Source organism: Gossypium hirsutum, chromosome D05 (assembly GCF_007990345.1).
Source record: "Gossypium hirsutum isolate 1008001.06 chromosome D05, Gossypium_hirsutum_v2.1, whole genome shotgun sequence".
Taxonomy (NCBI): domain Eukaryota; kingdom Viridiplantae; phylum Streptophyta; class Magnoliopsida; order Malvales; family Malvaceae; genus Gossypium; species Gossypium hirsutum.
The window spans coordinates 2,440,974-2,455,477 of NC_053441.1; the positions used below are offsets into that span (position 1 = coordinate 2,440,974).

At 36.4% G+C, this 14,504-nt stretch overlaps 2 protein-coding genes and 1 pseudogene across 2 annotated transcripts; 2 read left to right on the top strand and 1 right to left on the bottom strand.

The window, feature by feature from the left end:
* The first annotated feature begins 387 nt into the window (after nt 1-387).
* LOC107902834 (glucan endo-1,3-beta-glucosidase 13-like) lies at nt 388-8,071 on the top strand (annotated as a pseudogene).
* A 1,070-nt stretch (nt 8,072-9,141) lies between these two features.
* On the top strand, nt 9,142-11,930 carry LOC107907175 (glucan endo-1,3-beta-glucosidase 13). Its single transcript, XM_016834429.2, has 4 exons — nt 9,142-9,289; nt 10,000-11,352; nt 11,455-11,478; nt 11,650-11,930. Coding segments are annotated over exons 1-4 (1,434 nt in total). The 5' UTR covers nt 9,142-9,234; the 3' UTR covers nt 11,652-11,930.
* A 211-nt stretch (nt 11,931-12,141) lies between these two features.
* LOC107907176 (profilin-2) lies at nt 12,142-14,251 on the bottom strand. The gene is made up of 3 exons (XM_016834430.2): nt 13,737-14,251; nt 13,077-13,214; nt 12,142-12,567 (listed from the first exon to the last, which is right to left on the bottom strand). The coding sequence occupies exons 1-3, from the start codon at nt 13,857-13,859 to the stop codon at nt 12,433-12,435; spliced, it is 396 nt and encodes a 131-aa protein (XP_016689919.1). The 5' UTR covers nt 13,860-14,251; the 3' UTR covers nt 12,142-12,432.
* Nucleotides 14,252-14,504: the final 253 nt, after the last annotated feature.

Sequence of the window (14,504 nt, forward strand, 5' to 3'; positions counted from 1 at the left end):
GCATGTTGGTAGTAGAAGGATCGGCACTTGACCAAGCGTAACTCGCAAGATGTAGTCTCCAAGAAAGTTTAAACCCATGGTTACTTGACGTGACCACGTAATTTTTCATATCGACTTCGAGACCCTTCAACCTTCTCTCTTGAGGCTTCGGTCTAAGTTCAACTTTTATGATCCAGAGTCAATATATTCCTCTCTTTATACATACACAAGTTGATGAAACAATTTAGTGTAATACAATTACGTGGGGGAAGCAATGCGAAGTATCAACTACTGCATCGACCTTGGTCTTTGGTCGTTGTATCTAAAAATCAATTTATTTTATGTGGCCATGAATTTCCCATCTAGAGGATAGCTTTTCTCTATAAGAAAAAGCTTGGAAGAACATTATTTGGCAATAACTAATAAATTTTCATGAACAATGGCTTCGAGATTCAAGCTTGCGTTTGCACTCTCTCTGCTGCTTCAACTGTTAGGTATGTCTTCTTTTCTGCAATTAATATCTGAATTGGCAAATATGCTATTGTGATTTTAAATTCATTGGCATCATATTTGGGATTCTAACTTTACGTATAAACTTAATACAAACTTAATATATATATGTTATAAAATATTTATATTAATTCTTTAGTTGATACCTCTTAAATGAACACAGAGAGAAGAAAGACTCAACCGGTCAATGTAATGAACCCAACTCTTACTCCTTTTCTACAACGCCACACAAGTAAACGAAACAATTTAATATTGTGAGGTCTTTGGTCAATGTACCTTTAACAAAGAAGATATTTTTGGGAGTAGCTATTAGATTTCATAAACAATGGCTTCAGGATTCAAATTTTTAGGCATCTTTTCTTCTCTTCATCGTGTTTGATTCTGGAATTAATACTACACTCACTTAACACTGCTTCAGTTTCTGCTTTATTTTCTTTCCCATAACCCATTTGTTTCAGCTTTTCTCTATTCATCTTTGCTTAGGCTATTTGCATTTTTCAGGCTTTTAATCTTTGATTTTGAGTAAAAAAGCTCAGCTTTTCACAGCACTCTGCTTGTTTTGTGCTATCATTCCATAAGCGTTGTTGTTTTCCAAGACTTGAATATTGAACAAAAACAATGTACTTAAAATTGTGATGAGAAATGCTACAAGAATTCTATGAAAAAGTACTGTGGGAAATGAGATATAGAAAAATATATTGATTAAAATAATGCAATATTCATTTTGTCCCCCAAGGAAAAAACCAACTAAATCACGGAAACTTGTTAAAACCTTTTCTTTTTCCTGTAAATACTATGTTTTGGCTGTAGAAAATACATTAAACATGTTTTTCCCATATGTGTTACACGAGAAACTTTTACTACTTCATCTTCCGCTCTATCTTTTAACCAATGAAGAGGTTGCTCAATTTCATGGCAGATTTCTGTAGGGGAAGCAAAGTTGGAGTTGCCTATGGAAGGAATGCTAATAATCTTCCACAACCTGATCAAGTAGCACAATTGGTTGAAAAACAAAATATTCAGTACCTCAGGATTTATGATTCCGATCCCAACGTGTTGTGCGGAAGCGTGTAAAAGAGTAAAATTATTGTACTAAAAAATCACACTAAGTTCAATTCCCAGGAAAGAGAGGTGGATCACAAGGATCGCTTAAGTACCAGATCTTTCCTAGCCAGAATATCCCTCAATCGTAATTTAATAGCACAATAAATCACTACAATCACACTCACAATTCATGCAGAATAATACAATAAAGAACACAAGAATTTAACGAGGTTCAGTAAATTTTGCCTACGTCCTCGGGCACTACCAAATATATTTCACTCCAAAATACAAGTGAGAATTTACAAAGAGAGAGAGAGAAAACAATGCCTTAAGTAGAGAATGGCAAGTTTGAGATACAGAATGAGAGATGGTCATGCTTATTTATAGTTGAGGTTCAGGGATCAACTTGCAAAGTCACTTTACAATTAGGGACCATATATTGCAAATATCTCAGATTTTATTATGCCAATATCTCGGTACCCATATCTTTGACTTTCCAATATTTGATACTCATATCTTTGACTTTCCAATATTTGATACCCATATCTTTGACTTTCTATTATTTGATACCCATATATTTGATTTTCCATAAATATGGATAATTCCCAATAATCTCCGCCTTGAAGATTTGATTCGAGTAATCTTATCTTCACACAATTCTCTCTGCCTTTGTCAACAACACTTGATAGTGCCTTCTTCAACTGTTAAACATGCAGAATATTGATCAAGTTCAAAAAATGTTCGAACTTGATTGTTGTTACCACATTGGTCATCATATCTGCGGGATTATCTGCAGTCTTAATCTTTTGAAGGTGAATTTTCCCCTTATCAATAATTTCCCGCACAAAATGGAAACGTACGTCGATATGCTTTGTACGTGCATGATAGACTTGATTTTTTGCTAAATGAATAGCACTTTGACTATCACAATACACATTAATATGCTCCTGAACCAATCCCAAGGTTTTAACCATACCTTGTAACCAAATAGCTTCCTTTACAGCCTCTGTTACAACCATGTATTCAGCTTCTATGGTTGACAACGCAACTGTAGACTGCAGTGTATACTTCCAACTTATTGGTCCTCCAGCAAGAGTAAACACATAACCAGTGGTTGATCTCTGTTTGTCCAAATCACCGGCATAATCAGAATCAACGTACCCAACAACACCTTTACCAAGTGTAGTATCCTGCTTGAACAGTAATCCAATATCTATGCTCTTATGAATACACCGTAGAATCCATTTCACAGCTTGCCAATGTCCTTTTCCAGGATTATGCATATACCTGCTCACTATACTAACTGCCTGTGAAATGTCGGGTCTTGTACACACCATTGCATACATCAAGCTACCTAAGCTTTAGTCTGCTCGTTCATGCCAAACTTCTGTAGTATCTTCTTTAAATATTGCTTTTGAGACAAACTAACTCTGCCATGAGCTCTATCCCTACATATTTCCATGCCAAGGATCTTCTTAGCTTCACCTAGATCTTTCATCTCAAACTCAAGGTTGAGTTGAGTCTTCAATCTCTCAATTTCAACTTTACTCTTAGATGCTATCAACATATAAGAGCAAGTATACGAAAAATCCTTCTTGTAGCTTCTGAAAATACACGCAATGATCAAATTTACTTCTTGTATACCTTTGCCCTTTCATGAACTGATCAAATCGCTTGTACCACTGCCTCGAAGATTGTTTCAATCCATAAAGCGACTTTGTCAGTTTGCAAACCCAATTTTCTTTATCAGCAATCTTGAATCCATCTGGCTAAGTCATATAGATTTCCTCTTCCAAATCACCGTGTAAAAATGCGGTCTTCACAGTGAGCTGAACTCGTTCAAGATCATATTGCGCAACCAAGGCTAGCAAAATCCGAATAGACGAATGCTTCACAACTGGAGAAAATACTTCATTGTAGTCTATTCCTTCTTTCTGAGCGTAACCATTTGCTACCAATCTAGCCTTGTATCGAACTTCATTTTTATCAGGAAATCCTTCCTTCTTTGCATATACCCATTTGCATCCAATTGCCTTCTTTCCTTTGGGTAGTGTTACCAACTCCCAAGTCCTATTTTTATGAAGAGACTGCATTTCTTCATTCATAGCTTGCTTCCACTTTACACCATCAGGGTTACTTCTTGCTTCTGTGTAAGTAGAAGGAACATCATCATCTACAATTGGAAGTGCATAGGCTACCATATCATCAAAGCGAGCAGGCATACGAATCTCTCTTCTTGGCCTTCTATATGCAATTGAATCATGTTGCTGTAGAAGTTCTTGGGTCGAAACTCCTTCATCATTTGTTCCTTCAATATTAGCTGGATCATTATTAACCTTTTCAAACTCCACCTGCTGCAAAGTGCCACTGGTTGTGTTATCCTTTTGTGAATCATTGTTCTTCATCATGGTTGATTCATCAAAAGTCACATCTCTACTGAAAATAATTTTCCTTGTATCAGGACACCAGAGACGTTATCCTTTTACTCCACCAGTTATACCCATGAATAATGCTTTCTTTGCTCTTGGGTCTAACTTAGATTCTTTACATGATAATATGCAGTTGAACCAAAAACATGTAAAGAATCATAATCAGTAGCAGGTTTACCAGCCCACCTCTCCATAGGAGTTTTTCCATTTATTGCAGCTGATGACAACCGATTAATTAGATGGCACACATATGTAACTGCCTCAGCCCAAAATTCTTTGCCCAATCCAGCATTGGACAACATACATCGAACTTTCTCCAATATAGTCCGATTCATACGTTCTGTCACCCCATTCTGTTGTGATGTATCTCGAACAGTGAAGTGTCGTACAATACCTTCATCGCGACATACTTGTAGAAATGGATCATTCTTGTACTCAGTACCATTGTCTGATCGAAGTCGTTTGACTTTTTGACCAGTCTGGGTCTCCACCATATTCTTCCATTTCAGAAATACATCCAAAACTTCATTTTTCCTTTTCATTAGATACACCCATACTTTTCTTGAATAATCATCAACAAAAGTAACAAAATAGTGCATACCTCCCAAAGAAGCCACTTTAGTAGGTCCCCACACATCACTGTGAACGTAGTCCAGAATTCCTTTTGTATTGTGAATTGCTGAACCAAATTTTATCCTCGTCTGCTTGCCCAGAACACAATGTTTACAGAATTCCAATTTGCAAGAATTTGCACCTTTCAACAAGCCTTGCTTCGCCAAACTCTGCAAAGCTTTTTCACCAGCATGTCCCAATCGCATATGCCATAACCTGGTAGCCTCTAAATTTGCATCTTTCGTAGAAGCTATTGATGTTGATCCAATAACTGTACTTCCATTTAAATAGTACAGATTATTCCTTCTTGTGCCTTTCATCACCGTCAATACCCCAGCTACTACCTTTAGTAATTCATCTCTCAAAGTGATTGTGAGCCCTTTAGATTCTAGGACCCCTAATGAGATAAGATTTTTCTTCAAGCTAGGTATGTAGAGAACATCTGTCAAGACTTGAATTGAGCCGTCGTGATTCTTCAATTGGATTGTACCTACTCCCATTGTCTTACAAGCGCTATCATTGCCTATAAAAACAACTCCACCTTCTAGTTCTTTAAGACTAGAAAACCAGTCCTTATTAGGACACATATGGTAAGTACATCCCGAATCCAAAATCCACTCATCTGTATGACATGCCATTGCCATGCCAACCAAGCTAAAGTCTGACTCCTCATCATGCTCCGCTACACATGCATCAGAAATAGCTTTACCCTTTTGTAACTTAGGACAATTCTTTTTCCAATGCCCTTTCTCACGACAAAAAAGCACATTCATCTTTGGCAGGTCTCCCTTTGGACTTACTTCTTCTACCAGATTTGTTGCTGCGCGAACGACCTCTTACTGTTAAGACTTCTGTAGTTGTATCTCTGTGATCTTTTTTATCTTTCTTTCGAGTCTCAGATCTATACAACGCACTACAGACTGCATCAAATGTTATTGTATCCTTCCCATGAAGCAATGTGGTGGTAAGATGATCATATTCATCAGGAAGAGAATTCAACAACAGTAATGCCTTATCTTCATCTTCAAATTTCTCATCCAAATTTAGCAAGTCTGCTAAAATTTTATTGAATGAGTTCACATGGTCATTCATCGACATACCGGGTGCATACGTGAATCGATAAAGTTTCTTTTTCATATAAAGCCTATTTTCAAGATTTTTTGTTAGAAACTTTTCTTCCAGTGTATCCCACAACTTTTTCACTGATGTCTCCCTCATGACAGAGTACTTCTGTTCTTTGGCCAAACATAGGCGAATTGTTCCACATGTCTGTCTATTGATCTTGGTCCACTCCTTATCATCCATCTTGTCAGGTTTTTCTTCAAGGGCTATATCCAGCTCTTGCTGACATAAGACATCCAGGATCTCACATTGCCACATACCAAAATTATTGGTACCATCAAATTTCTCTACTTCAAATTTCGCATTGGTCACAGTAGTCTTTGTTGATGACGATGCCTTTTCCATTTTTTCTCCTCAATCCCAACTACAGTACGTGAACAGTGCCGTGAACGATCGTATTCCCCAAGTGCGAATCTAGTTCTGATACCAATTGTTGTGCGGAAGCGTGTAAAAGAGTAAAATTATTGTACTAAAAATCACACTAAGTTCAATTCCCAGGAAAGAGAGGTGGATCACAAGGATCGCTTAAGTGCCAGGTCTTTCCTAGCCAGAATATCCCTCAATCGTAATTTAATAGCACAATAAATCACTACAATCACACTCACAATTCATGCAGAATAATACAATAAAGAACACAAGAATTTAACAAGGTTCAGCAAATTTTGCCTACGTCCTCGGGCACTACCAAATATATTTCACTCCAAAATACAAGTGAGAATTTACAAAGAGAGAGAGAGAAAACAATGCCTTAAGTAGAGAATGGCAAGTTTGAGATACAGAATGAGAGATGGTCCTGCTTATTTATAGTTGATGTTCAGGGATCAACTTGCAAAGTCACTTTACAATTAAGGACCATATATTGCAAATATCTCAGATTTTATTATGCCAATATCTCGGTACCCATATCTTTGACTTTCCAATATTTGATACCCATATCTTTGACTTTCTATTATTTGATACCCATATATTTGATTTTCCATAAATATGGATAATTCCCAATACAAAGTGTTGAAGGCCTTTTCAAACACTAGCATTGAACTTATGGTGGGAGTTCGTAATGCAGACTTATCAACATTCCAGTCCCAATCTTATGTAGATTCCTGGCTAAGGAATAGCTTCCTCCCATACTACCCATCCACAAACATCACCCACATTACTGTTGGTGTTGAAATGGTTGATAGCCTGGACGATGCCACCAACTTGGTTGTACCCGCCATGAGAAATGTCGTTTCCGCATTGAAAACAGCTAACCTACAAGATAGGATCAAGGTTTCAACTCCACTCTCCTCTGCAGTCTTATCCCCACCGTACCCCCCTTCCGAAGGGGTATTTAGCAGTAGCTATGATCTTGCGACCTTTGTTGGACTTCCTGGAAGAGAACCAATCACCTTTTATGGTCGATTTATATCCTTTTTACGCTATGAATAATGGAGATTCTTCTTTGGATTATGTTCTGTTTAAGTCATCCTCTTCGATTTTCGTAGACGGAAATAACGGTTTAAGTTACAATAACATTTTTTATGCTCAGCTAGATGTTCTTCATTTTGCTTTGGCCCATCGGAATTTTAGCAGAATGAAGATTATTGTTACGGGAATTGGCTGGCCTACGAGAGGTTCACCCTATGCTAGTATTGACAATGCCCAGACTTACAACACCAACTTAATTCGTCATGTTATGGATGGCCCTGGTACGCCTGCTTGGCCTCATGAAGAGCTAGTTGTGTACATTTTCTCCTTGTTTAATGAGAACCTGAAGCAAGGACCGGAAACAGAGAGAAACTTTGGCATATTTTATCCGGACATGACGAGTGTATATAGCCTGGGCTTTCCTGACAAAGGAGGAAGAAGCTGGTGCATTGCTTCTAGCCAGGCTTTGGATTCAGATTTACAGTATTTGCTAATTTGGGCTTGCATTCTGGGAAAAGCGAATTGTTCGGCGATTCAGCCAGGCCAGCAATGTTTTGAACCAGATACCCTATTTTCTCATACCTCTTTCGCCTTCAACAATTACTGCCAGAAAAATGGGGCCACCGATGATGCATGCAATTTTGGAGGAACTGGGATCAAAGTTTATACGGACCCTAGTAAGTCAATTACATTATGCAGAATTTAATAACAAAATTGCATGATTCCTCAAGGCTAAAAAACTTTCCATTATCTGTTACATTTATTTGTGCAGGCTATGGTAAATGCATCTATCACTGTAAGTATAAATTCTGAAACATCCTATGTACCCTACACGTTGTCTTATCGCCCTTTCTATTGTTATATTTCATCATTACATGCTGCTTCCGTTTTTTCGATTTGTACAGAAGAGGAGGTATCATGAGAATAAAGTAGTTGTTGTGATTATCGTGGACGAGTGCATGAGCTAAGCTAATGTTACCAACGTTCAATTGTTGTGATTATCATGCTGGACTACCAAATTAAACTGCAGCATGTAATACGACTACCGTTGCTGCTGCTACTTCTTTTCTCAATACGGTCTGAGGTGTGCACATGGATATTGCTAGCTAGTTTCTTAGTGATGGTTTTTTAGTTTCTCAAGCTGGGCAACTTGTTAGATGGATCATCTGGAAGATAGTTGACTAGTTTTAAACATATATGAAGGTTGCCTCTGGTTTTTGTTTGGTCTTCAATAATGCATGTATGTGGTAGAATACATACACTAGTATGCTCAATTTTTTTTGATTTGTTTCATGTTTTTGACAATTCTTCAAATTTTGGTTAAGGAGATTTTACAATCGGATAGATATGTTTTTAAAATTGTTGTTTAATTTTATTCTTTTTGCTCAAGACTGTTATACTTTCTACTGAAAAAATATATTAATTAATTTTTTTTATTAAATTTGCAAACTCAATCATTTTAAGTTGAGTCAAACAACACTTTAATTTTTTAAAGATAAATATTATAACTATATATTAACTCTGATTCAATGTGTAATATGTCATACATGAACATTGATTTCGTCCAGTTTTATAATAAAAATTTGATTTGGTTCAATTTTCACATATTATTACTAATATTATTGAATCTGCAGTTTTACTCTGATATACTGCAGACACAAGCAATTATAGTAATCCAATATGAAAATAAATGTATGTACTCATTTCTTTAAATGTATACAATTGAATTAAAATAAAATTTTTATATATACATATGAACTACAAATCAAGTTTCGTGTATATAATTGTATCGAATCAAAATTTTAATTTGATATTTATTTTATTTTTATTTTTAATTTCAAAAAAACTTCATAAAATAAAGACAATATAGTGATTATAAAGTCAATATCCCTATTTTCCCTCCTTTTATACGTACACAACCGGATGAAACAATTTAATGTTATACAATTGTGTGGAGGAGAGTTGTGAGGTATCAAAGACGGCATCGACTTTGGTCTTTGGTCAATGTTTTATGTGACCATTGGATTTCCAATCTGGTGGCTAGTTTTTCGCTATAAAAAGAAGCTTGGATGCCACTGCCAGTTAGTGTAAAGGAAAGAACAACATTATTTGGCATCAATTTTTAAAATCGATGGCTTCAAGATTTAAGCTTGTTTCTGCACTCTCTTTGTTGCTTCTTCTGTTAGGTATTCTCATATTTTCTTTTCTCTTTTTTTTCGTAGTATTTATTTCTCAATTGGTCAATATATTAACGTCATGTTCAAGATTTTAATTATATGTAATATTTGTACTTAATTCTTTTGTTGATATGACCTCTATCTAAAAATTTTATTAGATCTTGTCTCTCTTTTGCTTAATTTTAGGAGCAAAATTTGATTAAGTGGAAAGAGTCAAAGAATAAAGACAACCATTTTAGAGTCAATGAACCTAATTCTTCTATTTTTCTACATACGCCACACAAGTAAACGAAACAATATAATATTGTGAGGTCATTGGTCAATCATCAATGTGCCTTAAAGAAGGAAGATAGTTTGGCGGTAGCTATTGGATTTCATACACAATGGGCCGTCCATGGCTTCAAGATTCAAGCTTTTAGCCATCTTTTCTTCTATTCATTTTTGCTTAGACCATTCTATTTTCCAGGCTTTTAATCTCTGGGTTTGAGTAAACAATCTCAGCTTTTCTGAGTACTCTGCTTGTGTTGTGTGCTTTCATTCTTTTCCCTCTTTCTTATAATAACAGATGGGATATATGTAAATTTTCAAAATGTCTGAATCGTTTCATTTATCAGATATCTCAAAAAATATATATAATTATTTTATTATTTAAATTCGTATTAATATTTGTAGAATATCTGAATTTAAATCAAATATCAAAATTCAATTTCGATGGGCAGATTTTTGTAGGGGAAGCAAAGTTGGAGTTGACTATGGAATGGATGCTGATAACCTTCCATCCCCTGATCAAGTAGCACAATTGGTTCGAAATCACAACATTCAGTACCTTAGGATTTATAATTACAGACCCGAAGTGTTGAAGGCCTTTTCAAACACCGGTATTGAACTTATGGTGGGAGTTCCTAATGCAGACTTATCACAATTCCAGTCCCAACCATATGTAGATTCCTGGCTGAGGACTAGCATCCTCCCGTACTACCCAGCCACAAAGATCACCCACATTACTGTAGGTGTTGAAGTGACTAATTACCCAGATAATACCGCCAACTTGGTTGTGCCCGCCATGAGAAATGTCGTCTCAGCATTGAAATCGGCCAACCTGCAAGGTAAAATCAAGGTTTCAACTCCACTCTCCTTTGGGGTTTTATCCAAATCCTTCCCACCTTCCGAAGGGGCATTTAACAGTGGCTATGAAAATGTCTTGAGACTTTTGTTGGACTTCCTAGAAGAGAACCAATCACCTTTTATGGTCAATTTATATCCTATTTACGCTATTGGAGATTCTTCTTTGGATGCTGTTCTGTTTAAGTCACCCTCTACGATTTTCGTAGATCAGAATACCGGTCTTAGTTACAAGAACATTTTTGATGCTCAGCTAGACGCTGTTTTTTACGCCATTGCCAATCTGAATTTCAGAACAACTAGGAACGCATTTGATGCTCAGCCAGATACTGTTCATTTTACCTTGGCCAATACGAATTCGAGAATAAACGACATTATTGTTACGGAAACCGGCTGGCCTACACATGGTTCTAGGCCACCACATGCTAGTACTCACAATGCCAAGACTTATAACTATGGTGCTAGTCTTGACAGTGTCGACGACTACGCTAACATTGACAATGCCCAGACTTACAACACCAACTTAATTAGTCATGTTATGGGTGGCTCCGGTACGCCTGCTATGCCTGGTGCAAACCTAGATGTGTACATTTTCTCCTTGTTTAATGAGAACCTGAAGCAAGGACCGGAAATAGAGAGAAACTTTGGTTTATTTGATCCCGAAATGAGGAGTGTATATAACCTGAACTTTCCTGGAAAAGGAACCGGAAAAAGCTGGTGCGTTGCTTCTAGCCAGGCTTCAAATTCGGCTTTACAGAATGCACTAGATTGGGCTTGCGGTCAGGGAAAAGCAGATTGTTCGGCAATTCAGCCTGGCCAGCGATGTTTTCAGCCAGATACCCTAGTTTCTCATGCCTCTTTTGCATTCAACAATTACTACCAGAAAAATGGGGCCACCGATGATGCATGCAGTTTTGGAGGAACTGGGATCAAAGTTTCTACGGACCCTAGTAAGTCCATTACTTTATGCAGAAATTTGGTCAAAAGATTGAGCTATTTCTCAAAGTCTAAAAAACTAATTTCCATGATCTTTTTTTTCATTATTTGTGCAGGCTATGGAAACTGCATCTATAACTGTAAGTACAAATTCTGAAACATGCTATTTACCATACCCTTCGTTTTATCTCCCTTTCTATTGTTATATTTCATCATTACATGCTTCCCTTAACTTGATCCCTGTCTTTCGATTCATAAAAAAGAGGATACATCAAGAAAAAAAAGGAATGATTGTTCTAACCATCATGCAGGATTACCAAAACTGCAGCCAGTAGGACGACTGCCATTACTACAACTTTCTCGTTATGGACGGCGGCGCATGGATTGCTAGGTTCTTTGTATTTGGTTTTTTTAGTTTTAATGTCTTCGATAAAACCAGGGCAATGTGAAACTTATGTGAAGGTAGCCTCTGGTTTTTGTTTTGTATTTGATAGAGCTAATAAGGGCACTGAATAATGAGAATGCATGGTGTCCATTGCTCTCCTATCCTGTTTTATTCATGCAAGTTGAAGGCCAAGGGTTCCTTTCTCAATCCAATATTCCTCATTTAAAACTCGGCAAATTCTTCAATAATGACCACCAACTTTGCAGTTGGCAGGCCAAGCATACAGTATCAACAACCAGGTCATTGCTGATAGCTTTTTTGCACCTTGCAAGACTCTAGATGCGTGAACCAATGTTCCATTTGTTGCATGTCTTAATGCTTTTTAGCAAATAAGATTAGACAAAAAGCTTCGAATTGATTTACCAAATCAACTAGAACAATTCATTGTAAATTTTAGACAAAGTACCTCACTCCACAATGTTGACAATACCATCCATCAAACAAGCACAGAAACAAAGCAAGAGGATCACAAGCATTATCACCATTACAAACACCAAGCCTATTGTTTCTGGAAAAGGCTCCCCACGACTTTAATACTAGTAATACTATTATTTAATTGCAGCCAACCATTACAAGAGGTGGTGGTAGATGCACTTTTGTATAGAAGAAGCCAGGAAGAATTGCAACAATTAAGGTTACACCAAAGTGATCAAAGACCCTGGTCTATGAGATAATCACCAAGCCTTTCCACAATCATGTTGCACTGGCCTGGAGTCATTGGCTCGTCATAGATCCCAATGATCAAGGCCAGGTTGGTCTTTTTAACAGTAACACCTCCGGGGCCCTGAAATTAAAAATGACAAAAGGCTCAGAGTACAACCATGACATAAAACCAAAAGTATGAAGGTGGCTGAAACGTTATGCGTTAGCAGCTATATGTCTCTCCTTCCTTTCCTTCCTCAAGGTGTCTCTCTCAGGGTTCAAGGGCACAAGCTAAACAGCTGCATAGAAAAATGTAACAGCAAAAGGCAATTGCAAACCAAATAGATATGCGACCATAATATCAATTTACCTAGTTTTGAATGGCTAATCAACAATAGTATCACTTCACAATGTGCTCAGGTGTTCTGTGCTTGAAAACCTATTTGCAATGTAGGTTTTTCCTTTTCTTTTCTTTTTCTTTTTTTTAGCTATCCAACTAAAAACTACACTTGGAACATGTAAGAAATCCATTTGCATTAAACAAAATGTAAGAAATCTATTTGTATTAAACAAAATGTAAGAATGCATGTGAGCATGAGATTTTTCAGTGTCATAAACAAAATAAAATTTGGAACAAATGGACAGCATCACCTTTTTCCCTCGAATAACAGCTCCGGGTTCACCTTGGATCACCATGTATTTTGTGCCACCAAGGTACAATCCAGTCGGAGCAAGCGATCCAGGTTCAGCAAAGTCATTCATGATGCCAGTGATTTCTTCTGGCTTGAACTGAAATTAACATAGAACCAAAGAAACAATGATTGGCAGAAATTATGGTCATTTGCTAATTTCACTTTCATTGTCTTTAGCAGAAAATTTCACGCTTATTTTGTTTATCATGATTGCTAAAATTATGGTCATTTGCAGAGATCCATTTACAAAGCTTAATTCATTTTACTAAAATGATGATTAATACTTATAAAACTAACAAACAGCAACAAACCCAGAAATCATACTTATAAGGAATTTTCGAATTTCCACGCATGAAAAAAGAACAATCTTTCAATATCCCCATAATAGATAAACTAATAAATCATATAAAAAAGCGACAATTTTATTTTCAGCAAAGAGTGAACAAAAATCAATCCTTAGGAGCAAATCAGATCAGCTTGAAAATCATGCAAAAAGAGATTTCAAGCATTAAGAATCAGATCTCCTTCCTCAAAAGCATTTTGGAAACCTTCAAGTTAAATGAGAAATCAAAAGGAAAGGATATGGGGAGGAAGAGTTTAAAAAGTAGAAGAAAACAACCTGAGGGAAATTGGAGCTCTGGGCCCAAACGCTGCCGTCTTGGCCAATGATAGCGGCGGCAGAGAGATGGTTGCCCTCGATATCACACATCAAGTGATCATCGACATACGCTTGCCACGACATCTTCTCTCAATTGTTTTACTTCAAGTTTTTTCCTTGTTTGATGAAGTTTTCTTCTCTGTTGTTCCTTTTGGAGGAAAACAAATGAAGACCAAGAAAGTATTTGACTCACGCTGCGCTAGGGCAGAGAGACACGGGGATATAGCGTTAAAACAACGAGATCTGCTACAGTGATTTTTAATTATTTTTCAAATTATTTAATATGGAAATTATTACGGTTGAAATTGGCTGATTTTGTTAACAACTAATTTCAATTTTAAAAACATTTATTACCTCCAACTCATAATCCTGAATATGAGTTATTGTAAAATCCAAGATTATATCATAATTCTTAAATTCATTTAGTTATTTATTCTTTTGGAAAACCCAAAAGCAAGTGGAAACTTGAAAGAGTTGTGGCAAACAAAACAGCTAAGCTTCTTTATAATAAGGCAAATTTGTTAAAGGAAAAAGAGAATCGAGCTTTAGGTATACATATTTTCTAAAAAAATAAATTATTTATTTTCGAATTTCAGTTTCTCCAGAATAATTGAGTTTTGAATCCCTTATTTTCTTTCTTGTTTGAGTTTTTTTTTTTTATCCATGTGGTTTTTATATTTTTTTTGAAAATGTTAATATTTCCAGGGACAGATCTAGCGTCAGTGTCCA